This window comes from Eretmochelys imbricata, chromosome 1 (genome assembly GCF_965152235.1).
Source record: "Eretmochelys imbricata isolate rEreImb1 chromosome 1, rEreImb1.hap1, whole genome shotgun sequence".
Classification (NCBI taxonomy): domain Eukaryota; kingdom Metazoa; phylum Chordata; order Testudines; family Cheloniidae; genus Eretmochelys; species Eretmochelys imbricata.
Window position 1 is genome coordinate 139,358,965 of NC_135572.1, and position 21,032 is coordinate 139,379,996.

The 21,032-nt window shown below is 42.6% G+C and overlaps 1 protein-coding gene across 1 annotated transcript in view; it reads left to right on the forward strand.

Annotated features, from left to right (window-relative positions):
* REPS2 (RALBP1 associated Eps domain containing 2) overlaps positions 1-21,032 on the forward strand; it is a 138,318-nt gene that overhangs the window by 109,492 nt on the left and 7,794 nt on the right. The window contains exons 15-17 of the mRNA XM_077816359.1: positions 2,550-2,611; positions 4,096-4,176; positions 16,703-16,786. Coding sequence (XP_077672485.1) covers positions 2,550-2,611; positions 4,096-4,176; positions 16,703-16,786 — 227 coding nt within the window. The remainder of the gene's footprint in view (positions 1-2,549; positions 2,612-4,095; positions 4,177-16,702; positions 16,787-21,032) is intronic.

Consider the following 21,032-nt stretch of genomic DNA (forward strand, 5'->3'; position numbering starts at 1 on the left):
ATATATATTAGATGCTGTATTCTCTGGAGCAATGTTGAGGTTAAAGACAGCACAGGTGCTGGCTTCCTCCTTTCCCTGGGGGTGCTCAACCCCTGCTCAGCCCCAGGCCCTGTCCCCACTCCACCCTTTCCCCCAAGGCCTTGCCTCTGCCCCACTTCTTCCTGCCCAGTTGTGTCCCCTCCCCCAAGTGCCCCCCATTCCCTCTCCTCCCAGTGCCTCCTGCACACCGTGGAACAGCTAATTGCGGTGGGCAGGAGGTGCTGGGAGGGAGGGGGAGGAGTTGATTGGCAGGGCCGCCAGCGGGTGGGAGACGCTGGGGTGGGGAGGTGGGGTAGCTGACTAAATGGGGTGAAGGGTCCTAGTAACTTAATCTCTGCCTGTTTGGATACTTTGTGACTTTGGTTAGTGTTTTATACCTTCAGTATATAAGCATTTTCCATAGGTAACCTAAATTAGGATTCAATAGTTCTGCATTCCTGTTTGGCACTTCTTTGTTTTTTCCATCTTGTGTGTCACACACCTCTTTTGAGCTGTAGTTAGCCAATACAACTGTATTCAATGTTTTACCGATGCATTTTTACACTAACATCTCTGTGTACTTGGGTCCAGATTTTAAAGCGACTGCGGTGTCGCTGCACTCAGCATTGCAATACCTAACTGATTTAGGGACTTAAATCTCATTTTCAAAAGGGATTTAGGCACTTAGGAGTGTAGGTCCCATTATTGCGACACTGAGTGTAACAACGCCTAAATAACTTTAAAAATCTGGGCCTTAGTGCTTCAGATCTTTGTTTTTTTGTTTTTTTTAAGGAAATGAACAGGTTTGCATTAGGGAAAACTTCTGGAAAATTTTAGATGGAATACATTTTAATAAGTTAAATGGCTATGCTGTAACTTGTAATGGTCTGTGTGGTCTTTTAGAATATGGATAAAACTAAAAATAGATGTGTGTGTGTATATATATAACCCCTTGTTTAGCACTATTATAGTAAAAGGGCTGTTTTATTTTAATTGTTGGTTTAGTGCTACATTTTAGGCTTTACAAATAAACACAAATCTGAGATAGGCTGACTCGTATTTTTTCAAAGGCAAGTGGTGGGAAGGCTACACAACATAGGGGCCTCTAGAAGGGAAAATCACTCAAGACTTTGATGAAACTCGCTTGATATCTATGGGTTAATCTAGTCCTTCTCATCACAGCTGCCTTTACAAAGCCTCATATTCCCTGCAGTTCTGCCCTGAGATGGGTTTTAGGGATTTAACGAGAGCCAGATTGAGAATTACAATGGATGGCCCGCATGGTTCTTACCAACTCCGTTCACTGGCTCAGAATGAAAGATTGCACGATGTTGCTTTGTTACATTACCAAAGGGGCCCAAAATTGACTGTTAAAATCCCTTTTTCCTCTCAAAGCCCCCCCCCCCCCCAAAAAAAACAAACAAACCAAATCAAAGCTAAAACTGATCTCTGTATGCTTCGTTTAAGCACCCATTCTAATTCCATGGGGGATATTTTCTTCTCTGACTGGGCGTTGTGACTTGTCAGTATATTTTGTCTCGAGCAAACCCTAATGTCTACATTAGTACACTGCATTAGTTCTTTAAAAAGGCAATAATGTTAATGACAAAGAACAGAGTCCTAAGAATAAGTAGACTTTCACCCCAGCTCTATACTTTAACTACAGTCAAATTGTTTTAGCTGCATTCAGCTGACTGTATATATCTTTGTGGCTGACTGAATATATCTTTACCTTTTACTTTAACAGTAAGCTTTTTATAGCATTTAAATCTCTGGTCTTTTTCAGAGGGTTTGCTGTAGCAGGAAGAGGTTTCAAACAGTGTTTGCAAAGATTTGTGTTCAATTGAGACCCAGTTTGATTTTCATCATTAAAAATGTTGAAAACCACCTGTTCGCTGACAGTCATCAGAGAAAATAGTCTAGTTCTGAGGTTTTCAAATTGTCAGGGAGGCATGCCACAGAGAATGGAGGAATGTTCAGGGTTGGGGGGTGAGCGGCGATGCCAGGTGGCTCATGCCAGCACCACGTGGTGGGGCCAAGGCCAGCTCTCACAGGGGCCCCTCCTGACTTACCTCAGCAGGCTACCCAGACTATGGGTCAGTGTAAACATTTGCTGCGACCATGCTGATTTCTGTGCTCCACCCTGAGTCACAGTGGCACATGCTTTCCCACACCTGGAAAACCTGGTGGGGAGGGGCAGAGAGACAGGTATCGGCTCTGCCCTACTGGTGCAGCCTGGCTGCAAGGTACAAGCAGCCTGCTGCTGAGGAAGCCTTGGCTGTGCAATTGGTAAGTGTCTGTGTATTTGAAACTTACAGGTGTAGGTAATTTAATTAAAGTTGTGTCAAGGTCTCTGTTAGGTTTACGAGTAGGCTATCAAGCATACTTTTGCATGTGTCTATTTTTGTCTGGCTTGGGGGTGCATCCAAAAATTGTAACTCAAAGAAGGGGCTCAGTTCAAAAAGTTTGCAAACCACTGGTCTAGTTTTTAGTTTTATTAGTTAATTTTATTTGTTTCTCTCTCATTTCAGCTGTGAAGTCAGGTTGGTTACCACCACCACCTGCCCTGCCCCCTAGGCCTTTTGTATCACAGGTATGTACAGAATTTCAGTATGTGGATAATTGGTGTACAGTGGTGGGTGGTGGTGGTTGTTTTTATACTGTGGTAATAAATACATGCAAGCTTGGATATCTAACCATTCTCATTATAAAGCTAATACTCATCTGTAGAATGCTTTGCAATGTCAGGCTTTTTGTGTATGGATAATGTTATTTTTGTTTGGTCTGTCTATCCAGTATGCCATGATGTCGTACTATGGACTCCTTCCAGCTCATCATTGTGGAGCTGTGTATGTCCAGTAGAAAACATTGTAATTTACAAGCTGTGCCATAAGGCTAGTCTGATGGTAGTGTTTGCTATCTGGAAGGCACAGGTTTGATTCCTAGCCTATTTCTTGCTTTTCAAGGTGCAAATGCTGTCAAGGCGGCAGTGCAGGGAGCAAATGCATATCACATTATGATATATTACATATCAGTGTGAAAAGTCATGCTAAAAGGAAATAACTCCCACATTAGCTACATTATTTAGTGGCATGCTGTGATTTACTTACTTTTGGTTCATCAGTGTCACACAGCCATTGTGTAAAGCAAATGGATCTAATCATGAGCAGTCATCCCAAGGAATGTACTATGTGTAGGTTCTTTAGTTCATAAGGAATGATGGATAAGGAAAGGCCATTTAGCTCAACAAGACCCATCATAGTGATTGCTTCCTCACTTCCTTGTTTGTTACCTCTCTGAATCCTCTTCTATAAAAATGTCTATCTGTTTTATTCATTTATACCATTGGCTCCAGTTGGCCTTACATGGCAATTTATTTTATATGTTAATTTTTCAGCTGAGATGTAGAACTGAGTCCCTGACCACTGTAGAGCTAACATTCCTACTCCACATAAAAAGTGCATTGGCATCTTTGAGTCGACCATCAGCAGTCAGGACTTCAGTTTTAGGTCTCAAATAAAAGTCAGAATCTCCAGCAGCATAGTGCCCCCTAATGGTAGGCTGGGGGCATTTATTCTGTAAAGGGAAGGTTTCCACTTGCTGGGTCATAAACAACAATTCTCTCTCCATCCCCTTCTCCTCTAAATTATCTTTGGAGTTTGCTAAATTCTTCATTTGGAGGATTATATAGATTGCTTCCTTAGGCCTTCTTTGATCCAACTACAACCTTAGCCGTGCACCTTAGTGCATCCATCAAAGCTTTGCTTTGTCTAATATCCTGTAAGTAGTGTCTATTCATCGCACCCCTTCTACTCTGAATTATTGCTTCCTGCCTCCCTCATATCACTTCCATCATCAGCTGCATCTCCATCTCCACTGTACCCTTTCACACTCAAAAGTCTTACAGTCACCCCGTCTGGAAAATAAACAAATGAGCAAAACAAAACCCTTTTCTTGAGGATCAAACCAGTGCTACAGGTAATACTTTTGCTAATTGCTTATTTTTTCAGCATGTGATAGATTTTATTCTCTCTGACCATGCAACGGGGAGCCACTCATATGTATTTCCATATCCAGCAGGGTCCTCACCATGTCAAAAATACCGAGCCTGTTGCACAGGCCAAATCCAGCTATGCAGAGTTCAGACTAAAAGAACAGGTACGCTCTAAAATTGTAAACAGTGATTCCAATGTAAAGTTCCTGATGCGTTCTTCTCTCCCAGTACAATATGCTATTCCTTGCAAAATATGTAGTGTTGGAGAAACATCTGACACTTGTAAAAATTATCATGGGTGGGAAGGCGTTACAGCAGGATTTTTTAAAAAGATATTTCTGCCTTCTCAGAATACTGTTGTTTTGACTTTGAATTGAAAAATAATTTTAATAATATTTTAGACCATGTCAGTTGCATCCTTGCTCACATCTTCTGTGCCTAGTCATCAAAATGTGCCTTTAAATGGTCAAGATTGTATATAGAGGATGGGGTTCATAATTCAACTTCTCTGATCCTTAATCATTGCAAGTACAGCTATAACAAACATATGGATTACATTACCCAAATGGGGCCCTTGACTTAAAGAGCATGAATAAATTCAAGCGAAGCCAATCTGTTTTCAAAATAGAGGCAGGATCAGGAAGAACTGAAGTAAAACATTGAAACCAGCGTGACATATTCAGCTTTTACCTGTTTTAGGACTTATCTTGCTCTTCTTAAATTTCTGTTTCAACTAATTTTCTACAGTGTTATTGGAAATCCTTTTTATTGCCTTAACATTTCAATATCCATATACAGCTAAGTACCCTGATTCACAGATGTAGCTTGGGAATGAAATATCCCAAGTATTTTTTAGGCTGCACTGCACTACTTGTGCATACTTATGGTGTGATTATTTTGACATTGTTTTGGAAATCAATTGGAGTGTAGGAAGATGGAAACAATTTATTCTGAAACTGGAGTTTTCCATGGATGACTGGGAGGTAGCTAGGATTGGTTAGGTGTTTAGGGTATGTGTTCCCTGCACAGTTAACCTGGGTGATTGGCACCCACCTTAGCCTAGTCCAGGGTGAGAGTCCTCACAGGAAAACCCAATCCGCGTTACTGCATCCTCGCTGTTTCTGCATTCACCCATGTGGCTCTGGGGGCATAGTCCATGGTTCCTTGTGTTGAGACTTTCTAGGATTCTTTCCCAGTCAGTTGTGGGAGAACTTTGACCTTCAGGGGGAATTGTAGGAAAGGTTTGAGGACTATCAGTACTTGAGTGAGTTAGCTGGTATTCTCACTGCAAAGTGAGAGGGTTCCAACCCAAGTGAAAGTGGAGCTCAAGTTTTAATCCACCCCACAGTTGTGTAAACTAGCCCAGACTTAAAGACTCTCCAGACTGGGTCAGAGGTTTTCCTGTGTAGATGGTAGGGGAGTGTGGGCTAAAGCCTAGTAAGAGCCCAGTTTAACTGTGCAGTTAAGACATACTAATAGAATGAAATTAAGGGGTTCACTGGACTCCAGGCACTGTTGTGTATCAGCAAGTTATGGTAGGATAGAAGTTTAGTAATTATATCTTAATTGGAAAGAAGCTCCTGTGTGAGAGTAATCAATAACAATGTAGAAATGGAGCTTTAACTTTTGTCCCATACTTTTGTAGTTTTCAGAAATTGTTTCAGCTTTTTTGTTAGACTTCCCTCTTCCTGCCAGTACTTCCTAGGCAGTCAACCTCACTATATTATTGAAACAACACAGTAATTTATAGCACTAAACACTTCTAGTTATGTCACAAATTCATCACACTCTGTCCACATCCAACCCGCCACGTTATTTATTGACTTATAGTTCACCTTAGCTAAATGGTGAATAAGCAGGATTGGGCCATTGGTCGGTTATAGTACACTTAATAAAATGTGTGGCTGACACAGGTATCCTCAACCCTGGTCCTGCTTTCCAGGCAAAGTACCCTGTTTCCTATTAAATAAAACCCATCATGGCTGGATTTAGGCATAGGGTTGCCAAGTGCCCAGTTTTCGACCAGAAAGTCCGGTCGAAAAGGGAACCTGGCAGTGTTCAGTCAGCAGTGCTGACCGGACACTAAAAGTCCAGTTACTTGTAGTAATTGCCTCCGCCACTGGGGGCGGGGGGAAGAGCAGCTGCTGCCGCTGGAGCGTGGAGGAGCACTCAGCAACAGCTCCCACAGAGAGAGGTACTGGCAGCTCCCTGGTCCTGCCCTGAGAGTTGCTCTTCCCATCCTGCCCCACTCACTCCTCCACCCCAAGATCATGCCTTTCCTTCCCCCACCCTGCCCCAGTCACCCCGCCACCTCCAGAGCCTGGCTCTGCCTCCCCCATCTTGCCCAGTTACTCACCCCCAGAGCCCGGCTCTCTCTCCAATGTCCTGCCCCAGTCACACTTCTACCCCTAGAGCCCTGCTCAGCTGGCAGGGAGAGGGTGATGGAGAGAGCAGCGAGTGATGGTCGGATGGAAAGAGGACTGGGGGGGCGGGGCCTCGGGGGAAGAGGCGGAGCAGGGGGCAGGGGAAGTTCCGGCACTCAGTGTCCAGTTTTCACAAATTAGAAAGTTGGCCATCCTACAAAGGCACCATAGGCCTATGCCAAAGACCTCTGCCCCTGGAGTCTTGTTATTACATCTGAATCTCAGTTCTTATCTTTTTTAAAAAGGAAAGTTGCTAGATTTCATAGTTGGAAAGAAAATTTTGAAATTGTATGCCCCCCAAATGTAACCGATGCAGAGATGTTTGCCTGAATCTGCAGACAGCTTGAAACAACAGCTCTAAGTGATGTGCACTGTCCCATGCATCAAAATAGGCTGTTGACTCCAAGGCTTGCTGCTCTGTGTGCCCCCGACAAGGCCAATCCAGCAGAGGACTCTGCACGTAGCAGAAGGAGAAAAATGCAGCAGGCCTTGCCCACCAACCAAAGCAGATATATCCTGGTTATTGGGGTAAATATCAGTGGTGGGGCAGGGGGTCAGCTGCCACTCCTGCCTCTTAGGAGGCAGGGGGGCCCATCTTGCTTCTCCTGTGGTGTAGAAAGGATCATCATACCGCTGTCGCTGCCTGGGAGGGGAAGGAGGTTTCTGTTATCATCACTTCATATGGGGAGGGGTGTGGCTGGGCACAGAGCCATGGGGGCAGAGCTCTGGAGATGCTTCCCAGAGCTGTCATTTAGGGCACTGGATTGCCTTAAACCTGCTCTGTTTCCCAGGCTCTCTCCTGGGCCTAAGGAGTTGGGAATGTTGTCTTCGGGTGAGCCAGTAATGGGGGAAATGGCAGCTGGGTTTGTTCCTCCGGACTCGTAGCCCCATAGATACATTTGTGGGTGTGCATGCATCCTTGTCACCTATCTATAGAACTTGAGGATTTGGTTGATTAACCATGCATTTACTTCTTCTTGACATTCCCTGAGGAACTACTGTAACCCATATCCTCTGTGATCTTATCTGTTGTCACAGTCTGCACTGAGTCCAAATCCTCATCTGTACCAGTTCACACAATGGACCCCTGTTTCAATATAGTTTTCACGAAAAATTTTCCTAATGCTATGAAATTAATCTCAATGTTCCTGTGGTAACTGCAATAAATAAATTTGCCTTTCATCAGTGCTTAGATACTGTAGCATAGAGAGGTATCTAAGCTATTGTTTATGGTCTCTTTATCCAGTTTACAATACACATCTCCTTTTTCCTCTGTAAGCTAATTTGAATTAATTTTTCCTGTAAGATTTTGTGAAACACCGTATCAAATGCTTTATTAAAATCCAAATATATTACATCAGCTGCATTACCTTCATTCACTAATATTGTGTTTCTGTATTTTTTAAAGGCAATCCAGGTTTTCCCAAGTCACTATGAAAGTTTGCTGGAAAGACTTTTTAATAGAAGTAGATTTAGACAAAGGCTAGTCTTCTGTTTTGGCTAATAAATTATTTTGAAGTATTTTCCATCTACAGATCTAGTGTGTTTCCTTCTAATATTGGGTACATGTAGTTCCACTGCTATCTTGTATAAAATCCAGTGGTGGTTTTTGTACATACTCCTCCTGCACTATTTTCTTAGATATAGGAATAAATGTGTTTTGCAAATTTTCCTCCTTCTTGTGTCTATAACTGGTAGCTCAAAGGATCAGTTATTAAGGAGGGATAGAATCAGTCTAACTAGACTGTCCAGTACCTGCTGCTCTATGCTCTTTGGGCCTGGGACTATCTCTTTGTTCTGTGTTTGTACAGTTCCAAGTACAATGATGTCCAGGTCCAGGACTAGGGCTCTTAGGCGCTACAATAATACAAACAGTTAATAATAACAGAAGGTTAGGGAGACAATCTGGCCAGTGTATACAAACAAAATACATGTTATTTAGTGGCAGCAGGGATCCATGCTAATAATAATGGAGAGTAGGGATGAAATTATTAATCAACTAAGCAAAATGGTTCCCAGCCAATGGGAGCTGCGGGGGTGGCAGGCAGAGCCCCCGGCTGCCCCTATGCATAGGAGCTGGAGGAGGGACATGCTGCTGCTTCCAGGAGCTGTGCAGAGCGGGGCAAGCCCCCACCCCCACCCCCCGGCTGGAGTGGGGTAAGCTCTGGACTCTGCTCCCCAGTGGGAGCTCGAGAGCCAGATTAAAATGTCTGGAGGGCCGAATGTGGCCCCTGGGCCATAGTTTGCCCACCCCGACATAGACAAAGAGAGCTTACAATCTTGTATTTGTAATTTTTAAAAGCAAAATAGTTGAAAAGATATTCCTTTCTAATTTTACTGCTGAGATCAGGATGCCAGGTATCTGTTGGAACTGCTCATAACATCACAAACCCTAAATCCGTGCAGATCTTTTCTCAGTAGCTGTGATAACATCAGCTGTTGTAGTGCAAAAATGAATCCTGAACAAAAGGCTTGTCAGGAACAGTCAATAAAAAAAAAAAAAATAGATTTGCAATTATTTCATTTGAAAATTGAGACATTATTATTTTTACAACTGTTAGTATGTTTAGATCTGAAAATGTAATCTGGTACTGGATAATGCCTTAAAGTTTTCACACTATTCCTTTTTTAAATGTTAGCAATGATATCTGCTATCTAACCCTATCCTTGAATCAGAGTCTAAATAATTATTAATCAACTATCCAATTACCATTGAAATCAATAAGTCATTCTGCTGAAGGTAATGGTCTTTGGAACCAGGCCCCTTCATGTGTGATGAATAAAAAAATTCATTCCATTTTAATATTACCAGAATTTAAAAAAGAGCTGTCAACAGGATAATCTCTGTGAGGGTCCCTTGAATGTGGAATTCTCTCCTCCCACCCCTTTGGTTCCAAATAGTCCAAGTCTGCTGACCGTTAGGGCACCTAGCATGACCTATCTGTTTGCTCAGGCATTCAGGGAAAGTAAAGGTATTGAGTGAATGGGACAGAATATGTTGATTTGTTTCTATTATTCTATTGTGGCTGTATTTTTGTTTAAACATTAGACTAATTGGTGTGCTTTTTTGTGTTGAACCTTGCTGACATTTGTGAATGTGATTGAAAGTGCTGGCAGGACATCTAGAGCGCTAGACGGGTACAATTTTGTTTTAGAAATCGAAAGGATGTATTGAGGTTATGGCAACCTAGTACCTGCATACAGAGTGGTACAGGTAGAGCCAATCTTTTCTTACGTTATTAAGTCACGGTAAACCCGTTTTTAGCCTATATATACAAACATTGTATGAGAAAAAAGTAATTGTTTTATAAAGGATTGATATAGTCCACCCTATGTGCTGTGGATTAACATATGGTGTATAATCAATGTGTTAGATGCTAAAGAAGGCTGTGACTATAATAAAACTATAAATCGTCTGTAGTATGAAATATTCTGCCATCTGTCACTTTGAATACAATACAAGTGGATTATCCTCCTCTATCAGGGAAAATTATATCTTAAATCCAGAATAGCCAGACCAAAAAAAATAAAAAGGGTTTAAAATGATAGTGACCAGCGCATCTAATAAGTTATTTTGGGGTTCAGTGACAAATGCAGTGAAACCTTTTCTAAAGTGGTTACCATAGGGAGACAAATATCTTAAATTATAAAAAAAAAAAAACAATTTTGTATTTTGCTGAAGTTTTTTAAAAATGAGAATCATATGCCTGTGTCTCTAACAGAGCGCAAATGCCCCCTTCCAGCTTACATTAATATGGTTCTGTGAAAGTGGAGTATTAAAGAAGATTGTTAATGTTTCCATCTGGGCCCATGCATTATTGCAGTTGGGTTGAACATTGTGGCAACTTTGTGTATATTTACTGCCTTTTCCCCAAACCTTATCACCAACTCTCAGATAGCTTTTTTAAAAAAGCGCTTTTCAAAATTTCAGGATTGCACAGTGCTGAGAAAGCCGTCAGCACTCTATGATCTTGGCAACTTGTTGCATTTGCATCCCTATCTGTTTTATTTCTGCCTTATTGCTTACAGTTTTTGTAACAAGCTGTAGAAAGAATTGACAGTTCAATGTGGTATATACCAGGGTCACCGAAACTGAAGGGAGAAGGCTTGGGTTTTTTGGGAATAGCCTTTAAACAGAAAAATTGATTTGAAACACAAAAATGTGAAAGGAGAAAAAGCTGTCCCTCAAAATTAACCTACTTATAATTGACAGAAGGTATAATTTGTATCCGATAAAGTGTAATGCATGTTTAAGAGTCCACTTCACCTTACAGATAAGCTCTTCTGCGCTCCCCTCTTTGTAAATTAAAGAAATGGCACTACAGGTGATAAGCATCTGGTGATCCTGTGAACACTTTTGCACATATGGGTAGCTTTTTTCACTTGAATAGTCCTGTTGACTTCAGTTGGGCTACTAATATGTGCAAAAAGAACAGGAGGACTTGTGGCACCTTAGAGACTAACCAATTGATTAGCACATAAGCTTTCGTGAGCTACAGCTCCCTTCATCGGATGCATAGTGTTTCAGAGTAGCAGCCGTGTTAGTCTGTATTCGCAAAAAGAAAAGGAGGACTTGTGGCACCTTAGAGACTAACCAATTTATCTGAGCATAAGTGAGCTGTAGCTCATGAAAGCTTATGCTCAAATAAATGTGTTAGTCTCTAAGGTGCCACAAGTCCTCCTTTTCTTTTTGCGAATACAGACTAACACGGCTGTTACTCTGAAACCTGTTAATATGTGCAAAGTTTCTCTTGTGCATAAGTGTTAATAGGTGCTGGAATGAGGGGTGCTGCCACACCCCTTGGCTTGAAGTGGTTTCCATCATATACAGGGTTTATAGTTTGGTTCAATAGCTCTCAGCACACTCACTATACAAATTGTTCCAGCACTCCTGTAAGTGTTGGCAAGATCAGGCCCTCCATATGTATTTCTCTCCAGCAAAAATGTTTCAATATAACTGAAATATGAAGTGTGTTATCTGTTTTGCTTTGGAAGGTCAATCATGCACTTCCTTCTAGCAAAGTGAGGGTGGAATCTGTGTATAATCCTGCTTTGCTTGAGGAGTGAGGACCGGAACCTAAAAACAAAAATGAAATGTAAAATAATGTAATTTTTGCATTTATCTAAACCTGCCATCTGAGGACTTCAAAGTACTAAACAATTAAGCAAGCCTTCCAACAACCCATCAGATAGATGTTGTTACTGATAACAATAGAGAGGTTATGGCTGACTGGCCCAGGGTCACAGAATGTCTGAATAAAAAGCAGGGGCCTTGACACTGTCCTCTTCTCTGTCCATTAGGGAAAACTTATTATTAGGTGCTGAGCTACAAGTATGATCGTTTCAGTAGGAGATTGAGATCTGAGCCTTGCTAGTACATTCCTCTAGAATGGAAGCTTCTTAGTCAGATTTAAACCCCTGCTTTGAGGGTAAGAGTATCCCCAGAAAATATGAATATGATGTGCAGCTGAGGAACGTAGGAGGAATATCTCTTTGGAATATGAACTGCTGTACATTGGTCTGTGTGAGCAGTGAGGCTTCTGAAGAATTTGAAATAGAAGAGTACGGTGCTGTTAGTCTTTTGTTTAGTCTTTTGTTGCTCTTTCCCAAAACAATATAGTCTTAGGCCTGGTATACACACAGGTTTTGTACCACTATAACTGTGTCAGTTAGGGATGTGATTTTTTTTTTTTAAACCAAAATAGCTATACTGGTACAACCCCTTGTGTGAACGCAATTATAACAGTCTAAAGATGCCTTATACAAGTATAGCTTATCTATCCGTCTGACTCAGAGGTGGGCAAACTATGGCCCGTGGGACCCTCCTGCCCGGCCCCTGAGCTCCTGGCCCAGGAGGCTCGCCACTGGCCCCTCCCCTGCTGTCCCCCTTCCCGTGCAGCCTCCGCTCACTGTGCCACCGGCGCAATGCTCTGGGCCGCGGGGCTGCGAGCTCCTGGGGCAGCGCTGTTGCAGGGCCCGGCCTGACCCGGGGCTCTGTGCTGCGCGGCGGTGCAGCCAGCCACCAGTGCTCCAGGCAACACGGTAAGGGGCAGGGAACAGGGGGGTGTTGGACAGAGGGCAGGGGAGTTCAGGGTGGTGGTCAGAGGGCGGGGGTGTGGATAGGGGGCAGGGCAGTCAGAGGGTGGGGAACAGGGGGGTTGAATGGGGGTAGGGGTCCTGGGGGGCCAGTCGGGGGGGGGGTGGATGGGGCACCGGGGGCAGACAGGGAGAAGGGGTGGTTGGATGGGGTAGGGGTCCCGGGGGGTGGGGTGTCAGGGGGTGAGAAGTGCGGGGGGGGGGGGGGTCCTGGGCCATGCCTGGCTGTTTGGGGAGGCACAGCCTGCCCTCCATACCATTTCTGAAACTTGATGTGGCCCTCAGGCCAAAAAGTTTGCCCGCCCCTGGTCTAATTGCATCCGCATTCAGTAGGTTGCAGTGCTTTAATTATACCAATGTAGTTAAAGTGATGCTACTTTCATGTGTAGACAAGGCCTTGCATTTAAGTTGTATGGTGGTGCTTACATGCTGAAGACTTTCAGACTCCACAGTAAAAGAGTGAAGTCTTTAGCACCAAGGAAGAATTCCTCATACCATAGAGTTGTAAAATCACAGCGTGTTGCTCAGCTCCTGAATGAAGAAGGAGGGGTGCCCAGGTATTTCCTGATGAGCTTGATAAAAGAGCTAGAGAATGGAATAGAATAGAGGGAGCACACCTCACATTGCTAGTCAGTGATCACCTTCTCCCCATGCTCTGTAGCAGCTGCTCAGAGTGGCGTTGTGGCATATTCTGGAGCAACTTGCACTCAGCCCACAGGAAGCGGGACAGGTGCTGGTATGTAGGGCCCAAAGGTGAAGGCACTGAAATGAATGGGGGGAAATCCCCAGCCAAAAGAAAAAAGTTGCCATTATAAATGGCACACCGTTTCTGAAATAGCTTTAGACCAGGTCATGCCCATGGACGAATACCTGTAGCTGCTTCTTGCGGAGTATCCTCTGCATTCTTTTACTGGGGAGAGAGAGATTGCCCCTCCATGAGGAAAGAGGTCTGGCTCCTAAATCCCACGAATCCCCTGAGGTACATTGTGTCTCTGGTGTTGCCCAGGCCCTCCTGACTGGTACCTCTTCTCTGGATCTTCCTCAAAGGAGAAATCCCCAGCAGAGGCAGCTCATGAATAAGTAACACACCCGTTGGCTGTACGACTATTCCTTTAAAATCTGAGTGGGACTAGTGAGGGGGAATGCTTTTGCTGCTGTAGCTTATACCAGTTCTCCGAACAAAATAAGCAATACTGGTAAAAGGACTTTATTACTAGTATAACTGCTTCTATCCTAGGTCTTTTGCTGGCATAGCTATGTTGGTTAGGGGGCTGATTTTTTTTTCATACACCTAATGTAGCTACATTAGGAAAACATTTAGGTATAGACTAGGCTTCCTTTTTATAAGAGGAAATGGAAAGTTCAGAAGAGTTCATACACGCTGTCTCCAGTGTAGCCTGTTATCTGCCTGCCTTGTGAATGAATTCAGAACCACCAGATCAGTCCCAAGCCAATGAATATGCATGCATCTCTTGTGCAGCCTGTGTTCTGAGAAACACAGTAATGACCTGTTCTAAATGCCACTAGGTGGCACTTTAAGGACATGACAGCCAGTGGTTTGTATTCATTTTACATCAGCTCCTGTACCAGAACTGATTCCTTTCTTTTATAAAATCTGTGTATTTAACCATCTGACCTCTCTAGTTAGTCGTGCCCAGTTATATTGTCAGATCCGCATTCCACACTGGGGTATGATCGTCATGATCACAAATGAATAGGCAGGGCAGTACCAACACCGATGGCTTTTGACAGCAGCGAATAGTACAATAGAAATGTAGCCCTGCAATCACTGAAGCTGTTGTTTTAATGGGTGCCCTATGCCCAAGGCACTCAAATAGCCAATAAACATAAAAAATGCTGTGGCATCAGATTGGCAGGACATCCTGAAATCTTATCCTTTAGTATTGGCATCAACACTTGATTTGATATCTGCATCTGATGGTGTCCAAACCTGGTACTTTTTTCTTTCCTTTTACAAATTTTATTTTAAGTAATATTGTTCTGCTGTGAGGTCTTTCTGTTTTGATCAGTTTAGTTGTAGGTTGCGATGCTCAAAGGAAGTCTAACTCTGCTCCCATTATTAACTTCAGTGAGACTTCATTGGGAGCTGAGCACTTTTGCAGATTCCAACCTGTGTGTGTGTGTGTGTGTTCATATTTGAAGGCAGTCAGTGGCAGGGGGATGAGGAGAATAAAGCTCTGTAGCTTTGCAACTGAAGTATGATCCTTTTTGCACCTGCCAAAATCTAATCTGTAGACAGAGCCAAATGGTGCTTCTCTGGTTATCTCTTCCTTCCATCTCAAACGATCCTCCGAGCATCTTTTACTCTGTTTTCCTGCTTCCTTTCTCACTCAGTTACATGTGGTCCCCTTCTGTACATTTCTTCTGAGCAGGAGGACATACCACATAGTTCCCTCTGGGGCCATCATCATTGGTTTTTCTCTGTGAATCAACCCTTTATCAAAGGAATGTGGGTGAGGGCGGAGATTTTCATTTCACCAGTGTCCAAATTCATTGCTTCCGTGATGCATTTGAGCTCTGCTGTCCCAAGATCATTCATTAGAATTTATATGCCTGAAGTGCCTGCCCGATATGCTGTTGCCAAGCCACTGAAGTCTGTGTTTTGGTTCTGAATTTCTTTCAGTTACATAAGAAATGGTTCTGGAAAGTAGGGAATCGATTGTTTGTTTCACTGGATAACAAAGAGACATGTTGTATTAAAAAAATAATTAAATCGTTGATTTTAGTGATTCAGCAAAGAGTGGCCTTTCCCCCTTTCATTCCTCTGTATGTCAGGAGCCTTCAGTTATAATCTCAGCCTAGCAATACCTGGAAGGTTTTCTGAGTCAAAATGGTAGTACCAAATATTAGCCCCCTGGCAAATTCTTTTTAGCATTGCTTTGCTGTTCAAATGTACCATACTTGAAGGAGGAAAAGGGAAATCTTGTCAGCCATGGCATTTATTTTCCCTTCTGTCTTGAGGAATTACATATGCATTTGAAGGAAGATCACAAATCCCTCTCCTAGCATTAGTTCTACCCCTTACAGTTGTAAAGCACTAGCAAACCTGACAGAGCTTCCATCGTGCTTCTGTTGTGAAGGGAGTAGAAGTGGTATGATGAAGTCCCTCTTCAAATACTTTATAATCTATATATAATTCTGACATTGTTTGATTTATGGGTTGTGCTGAACCAGAGGCATTGAAGTAACTTTGACTGCACTAGATCGTGATAATGCAGGGACTGTTATTGCTTCCAAAGTCTCTCAGCAAGAGTCTGTCAGCAATAGCAGAATAGGTTATTCCGTGCTTGATAAATTATTGGTATGAGGCTTTAGGTGAAATCCTGGCACCACTGAAGTTAGTGGGAGTTTTGCCATTGACGCCTGAGGAGCCAGGACTTAACCCTTTAAATTTAACCTCACAGAAACGAACTGTTTTGGAGAAGTGAGCATGCTGTAGTACAGTAACCCTCGGTTTTAATTTTTAGAATTTTTAGCCTGATACATTTAAGGACTTTTCTTTGGAAGTGCTTTGACTGTTGCAATTATTTTCTATTTGGAGCTAGATTAGGGCAGGAAGGTGGTAGATTTGTCTCCTTCTATACCTTGTATATAAAGTGACATCATCACAATTTTTGCAGTAGTTCCCATTTTCTTGTTCTAGGCCTTAGCACCCACAGTCAGAGGCTCCCCTGTAAACCCCTCCCTCCCACTGAATATCATTTGATCTCGTTATATATTCATATTACTATTCAGTTTTTCAACTGGAGTCTTCAGGATCCAGTGACAGTTTGCACCCCTGACCTTGGTAGTTGTTGCTGTGGCTTTTCTTTTCTCATAATGGAAGAGCTCTGTGTGTTATATTGTAGGAACCAAACCCTAGAAAAGACTCCTGGGTAGCAGGCCATTTATGTTCAGAGAAGTTACCATTTCTAGCTTTTCACAAAAAGTTTTCTCTTGTTTTCTTATCACAATAAAGGGGGAAAATGGTTTAATTAAAAATATACAAAAGATGTGTGTCATTCACTTAGCTGTCACCATAACTTTCCCCCTCAGAGTTAAATTGCTAAAGTAACTTTTCTTTTGTGTCTAGTGTTTGCTTTCATTGTCTTTATTGTACATGATTGCTAGACATTTTCTGGGTGTAGTGGTGACTGATTTGTTGTTACAGACAGAACAAGTATCTGAGATTGAATTACATCCTCAGATGAATAGAGCCCCATCACAGACAGAAGAAAGCAGCCCAACGAGAAAGGTAAGGCCAATATGTCTAATGCTGTTGTTGAATGATCTGCCTTTATCTTTTTGCCTTCATCAACTGACCTTAGTTGTTTTAAGTTTTAAAGCAATTAAACTGAGGTTTAGGATTACATTTTTACATGTTTACTTTTTCTGGAGGTCAGGACACCAGGGGGAATTGGACTCACGTGACATTCACCATCAGCTCAGATAAATCATTAAGAAAGTTTTCAATCCACACGTCAGTACATGTGCATTAAGAAAAACAACTTGCCATTTGTTTACAGTATAAACACACGGGCCCTTAAAGAAGTGGGGAGAAGAGATCAATGGTGTCTGGTCCTCATTTCCTTCCAGCCCTTCCAACATGAAACATTTTAAAAATCTGATATTAAGGATCCAACATAAGTACACCAGTTTATTAGAGCTCAGGATCTCTTCTATAATATGCATAGAATTTCAGGAATTTGTTTAAAACATGAATTACAGGTTTTATATGCTTGCAGGCATATAAAATAGATATGCTGTAACTCCAAAGGACCAGCTTATGTCATTTTCCTCCTAGTGCCTTTTGGGGTAATAACCCTTTGTACCCTTGCTTTGTCTGGATGCCACTTCTGTCCTTTCCGTCTAAGATCAGTAGCAGGGGCAGTTGTTAATTAGCAGTTAGAGACCTAGGATCTCCAATGATACTCCACCAGGTACTAATGCAGCGCAGACATTCCGTAGTGTCTATTTAGTACTGATGTACGGCACAGTGTGGTGCCAGATGCTGCCACAGAGGGGTGTTCTTGAAAGGGACGGACCTGCTCTGCCCATGAGAAAGGGATGTGATGATGCCTGGGTGGAGGTGAGAGTCTGCACAGGTGGCCTGTAGAAGAGTCGGGAGAGTTTGGGTGATGTCTGGTGGGAGAGGGAACTGTTAAAACACCCCCACAGGTGATAAAGTGGGCTTTCTTCTGATTTCCTTCTGTACTCCCTGCCTCTCCCTGCCCAGTGATGTTTCTTCCCCAAATGAGCACCACGACCTGTTTGTTTGGCTGGTAGCTCCTGTGCCATATGCTGCAGCTGCTCCTGCTGTTCAGTCACCCATATGACCTCTAGCCACCAGAGGCAGCTTTGCAGAGAAGAAGCCAGAGAGACGATAGCTATAGCCAGCCCAGCCCACTATAGAGCTGACCACATGATGCTGGGCACCTGAAACTGGCAGCCTTAAATAGCCACTATCCCCACCCACCCCAGCTTCCTGGAGTGTATGCCCAGGGCACAGGCCTGCAGGAGATCTGCAGCAGTGGCCTGAAGAGCCTCCTCCTCAATACAATGAAAGAGGAGGCAGGAGTATCTATCAGAGTTGTTCTGCAGAACTTCAGCCCTCCTTCACCCCGCAAGGCACAGATGGCGAGAGTTTCGGATGGGAGTAGGGGACAGCAGGGCAAAGTGAGCCTCTGGGAACTGTAAGTTTGAGGAGAGCCCAGTGGTTATGGTGCGTTGACTTGTCTGGTTCAGGAACTATTTTATCAATAGAACTTAACTTGTCATTAGGAAGTTTTTTATAACAGAGCATTCCATATAAAAAAGCTGACTTCTAGAGCATAAAACGCTTGTTTTGAAATGTCATCATCTCCTAAAATGCAGGAACTTACAGCTGCTCTTCCAGAATTTACCAGGGAATGAATCTCTTTAATTTTCTTCCTCATTCCCCAACTTTTTTATGGGGTTGGACCCTCTCCCATGTGCATCTTCCTGATGCTTCACTCAGGTTCCCCCACATCCTCTCTCCACACACACACCCTTCCTTTGAACTCCCTTTGGGTGTTGCTTTTTTACTGAGGAAGGGACAAATGTACTGAATAAGGGACTCTGGCACTAACAAATGTATCACTTGCACTGAGCATCAGTGACTACTGCTCAGAAGACAGCTTCCTTTCTCCTAGAACAACCAGCAGTGCTCATCTTTCTCCAAACCAGCACAACAGTTTCCCCAAACTACATGCTGATAGTTTTTAAGTGAAAGCAAATTTATTAGAAAAACACAATAAAGAGAACCAGCAGTTTGAGAGAGACCCCTGAGACTCTTCCCCCTAGTCACTAGGAGGGCGAGAAGCTGAATTACAATTATGGGATGTTGTCTAGGATTCTTAGCTGAAAAGTCCATCTAACTCACACTGATGACAAAGCTAGCATTTTAAGATGTCTTACCCAACTGCGTTTTTAACCAGATGCTAACAACTTCTCTGCCTGGCATCTTCTGGCAGGCTCAGTGTGTCTGTCTTTAACCAGCAGTCGTCTCATAGGTTAGTTTCCAAGTTCAGTTAGCACTAGTGGCATTGTCTCAGCCCAAAACAAACTACAGGATGTAGAACTGCTTTCAGGTCAGTTTGTGCAACTCAAATTTCTTTTGTTCTCAAAAGGACTGACTTCCCTATCATCCTGCCAAGTAAGGTTCTCTGTGTTTTCTGTTTGTCTGGCTTTAGCAATGTACCAGCCCCTCAAATAGCACTCAGGAAAATGGGGCTTTTTGACCTCCAGGTTTGGCTGTTTTTTGCAATACTAACATAAACAGAGATTGTGTATTTTGCATTTCCCCAGCTCTCACCCATTCAAGCATGTAGAAATCACATACAAGTTCCCTAGTCATCTCGTATGACATTTTCAGAGAGAGTTATTCAACCTTGCCAAGCGTGAGGCCACAAAGCACAATCTTACCCCAGATCTATAACCATACAATAGTTACACTCTTCTGCTACCCTATTCAATTAAATAGTAAACATAGATACTATTCAATTATTTAAAAAAAAACAAAGGGGAACCAGAGGACTGAGTTTTGGAAATGAGATTCTGAGCCTTTCTCCTAAAGGTCAGTGGTGGAAATCCAGCTCACGCCAGCAATAGTGACGGACAGGTATTACCATTTGATGGCTGTTCAATGAAGTCCTGGAAATGAGCTCTTGGTCTCATTTCACATTCTAGCAGCCTGGTGTCCACATTCATAAAACCAGCATCACTATTGGCAGCCGCATAGGAGGCCCAGGACTGAATACGGATAGAGGCTGAACTATCCTCTGCCCCAAGTGGTGGTCCTACCCTTTCTAGATTTGGGCATGCTGATGAGACAGGGTACGGGAGCTTACATTGCAATGACTCACACTGCAGCCATTCTCTGTGTAAGTGGGGGACTCCGCCACTAAGACTATTAAACCAGCAACTTACATAAGGACCTCATTCACTCACTTTAATTAACAAACACTACATCTCCATTGTGAAAACAAGCAGAACAGTGTATAGTCTGAAAATGTCTGCTGTTTTCAGCAACAAATATCTTGTGAAAATCTGGTACGTAGATGTAATCTCTCTCAGCCTGGGTATACATTTTTTTTAAAAAGCAGTAAGCAAATACATTAATTATACTTTGCCATGTGATTATTTTGAGTGTGGTATTCCACATATTTAACGCAAGTGGCTTTCCATGTTGGGTTGTGTGCAACAGATCTTGGTTTTTTGTTTGTTTGGTTGGGTTTTTTTTTTTTTTTTTTTTGGGTTGGTTCTTTTAAATATTTTTAAAGTAGTCATGGAACCCTGTGGGATTTTGGAATGTTAGAGACTCTACCTCCTCATAACGCTAACTCTCTTCCTGGCCTTAAATTACTTTTTATTGCAAAACACCCACAATAGCCCTCTGCTGACTCAGATTACATATTGCAGCCTTTTGGGCACTTCACTGGGTCATTTAAAGGTGTATTACTTTGTTTAATTTATTTATATTGTATTAATTGGTTCCTAAGACATAGAAAGGAAGGTAGCCTGGTCCAGTGAATACACCACTAGATCGTATAATGAAAGCTGGGTTCTAGTCCTGGCTCTGCCACTATTTCACTGTGTAACCTTTGGCAAGTCACTTTACTGTTTTTCGCCTCAGCTTCTTGCTTTGTGAAATGAGGATGATGATACTACTGGCCTCTCTTTGTTAAAGCACTTTGAGATCTACAGATGAAATGTGCTATGAAAGCTAAGCTTTATTATAATAATACATTATTATTATAACAGCCTGATACTGCAGTGGTGGTAAAGTTTTGGGCAAAATAGAGGATACTTTAATTAAAATAATGAAAGCGCTTCTGGCATTTTTTATTAAAAAATAATGTATTTTGTGTTTTCTACCTGAGCCTGCCCACGTCTTTTCATGTACTTCTCCATGACAAATCATTAGCCTTACGTGCACTCATTCTGCAATGATAGTTTACATGTACGTCTTTGTAAGCCAG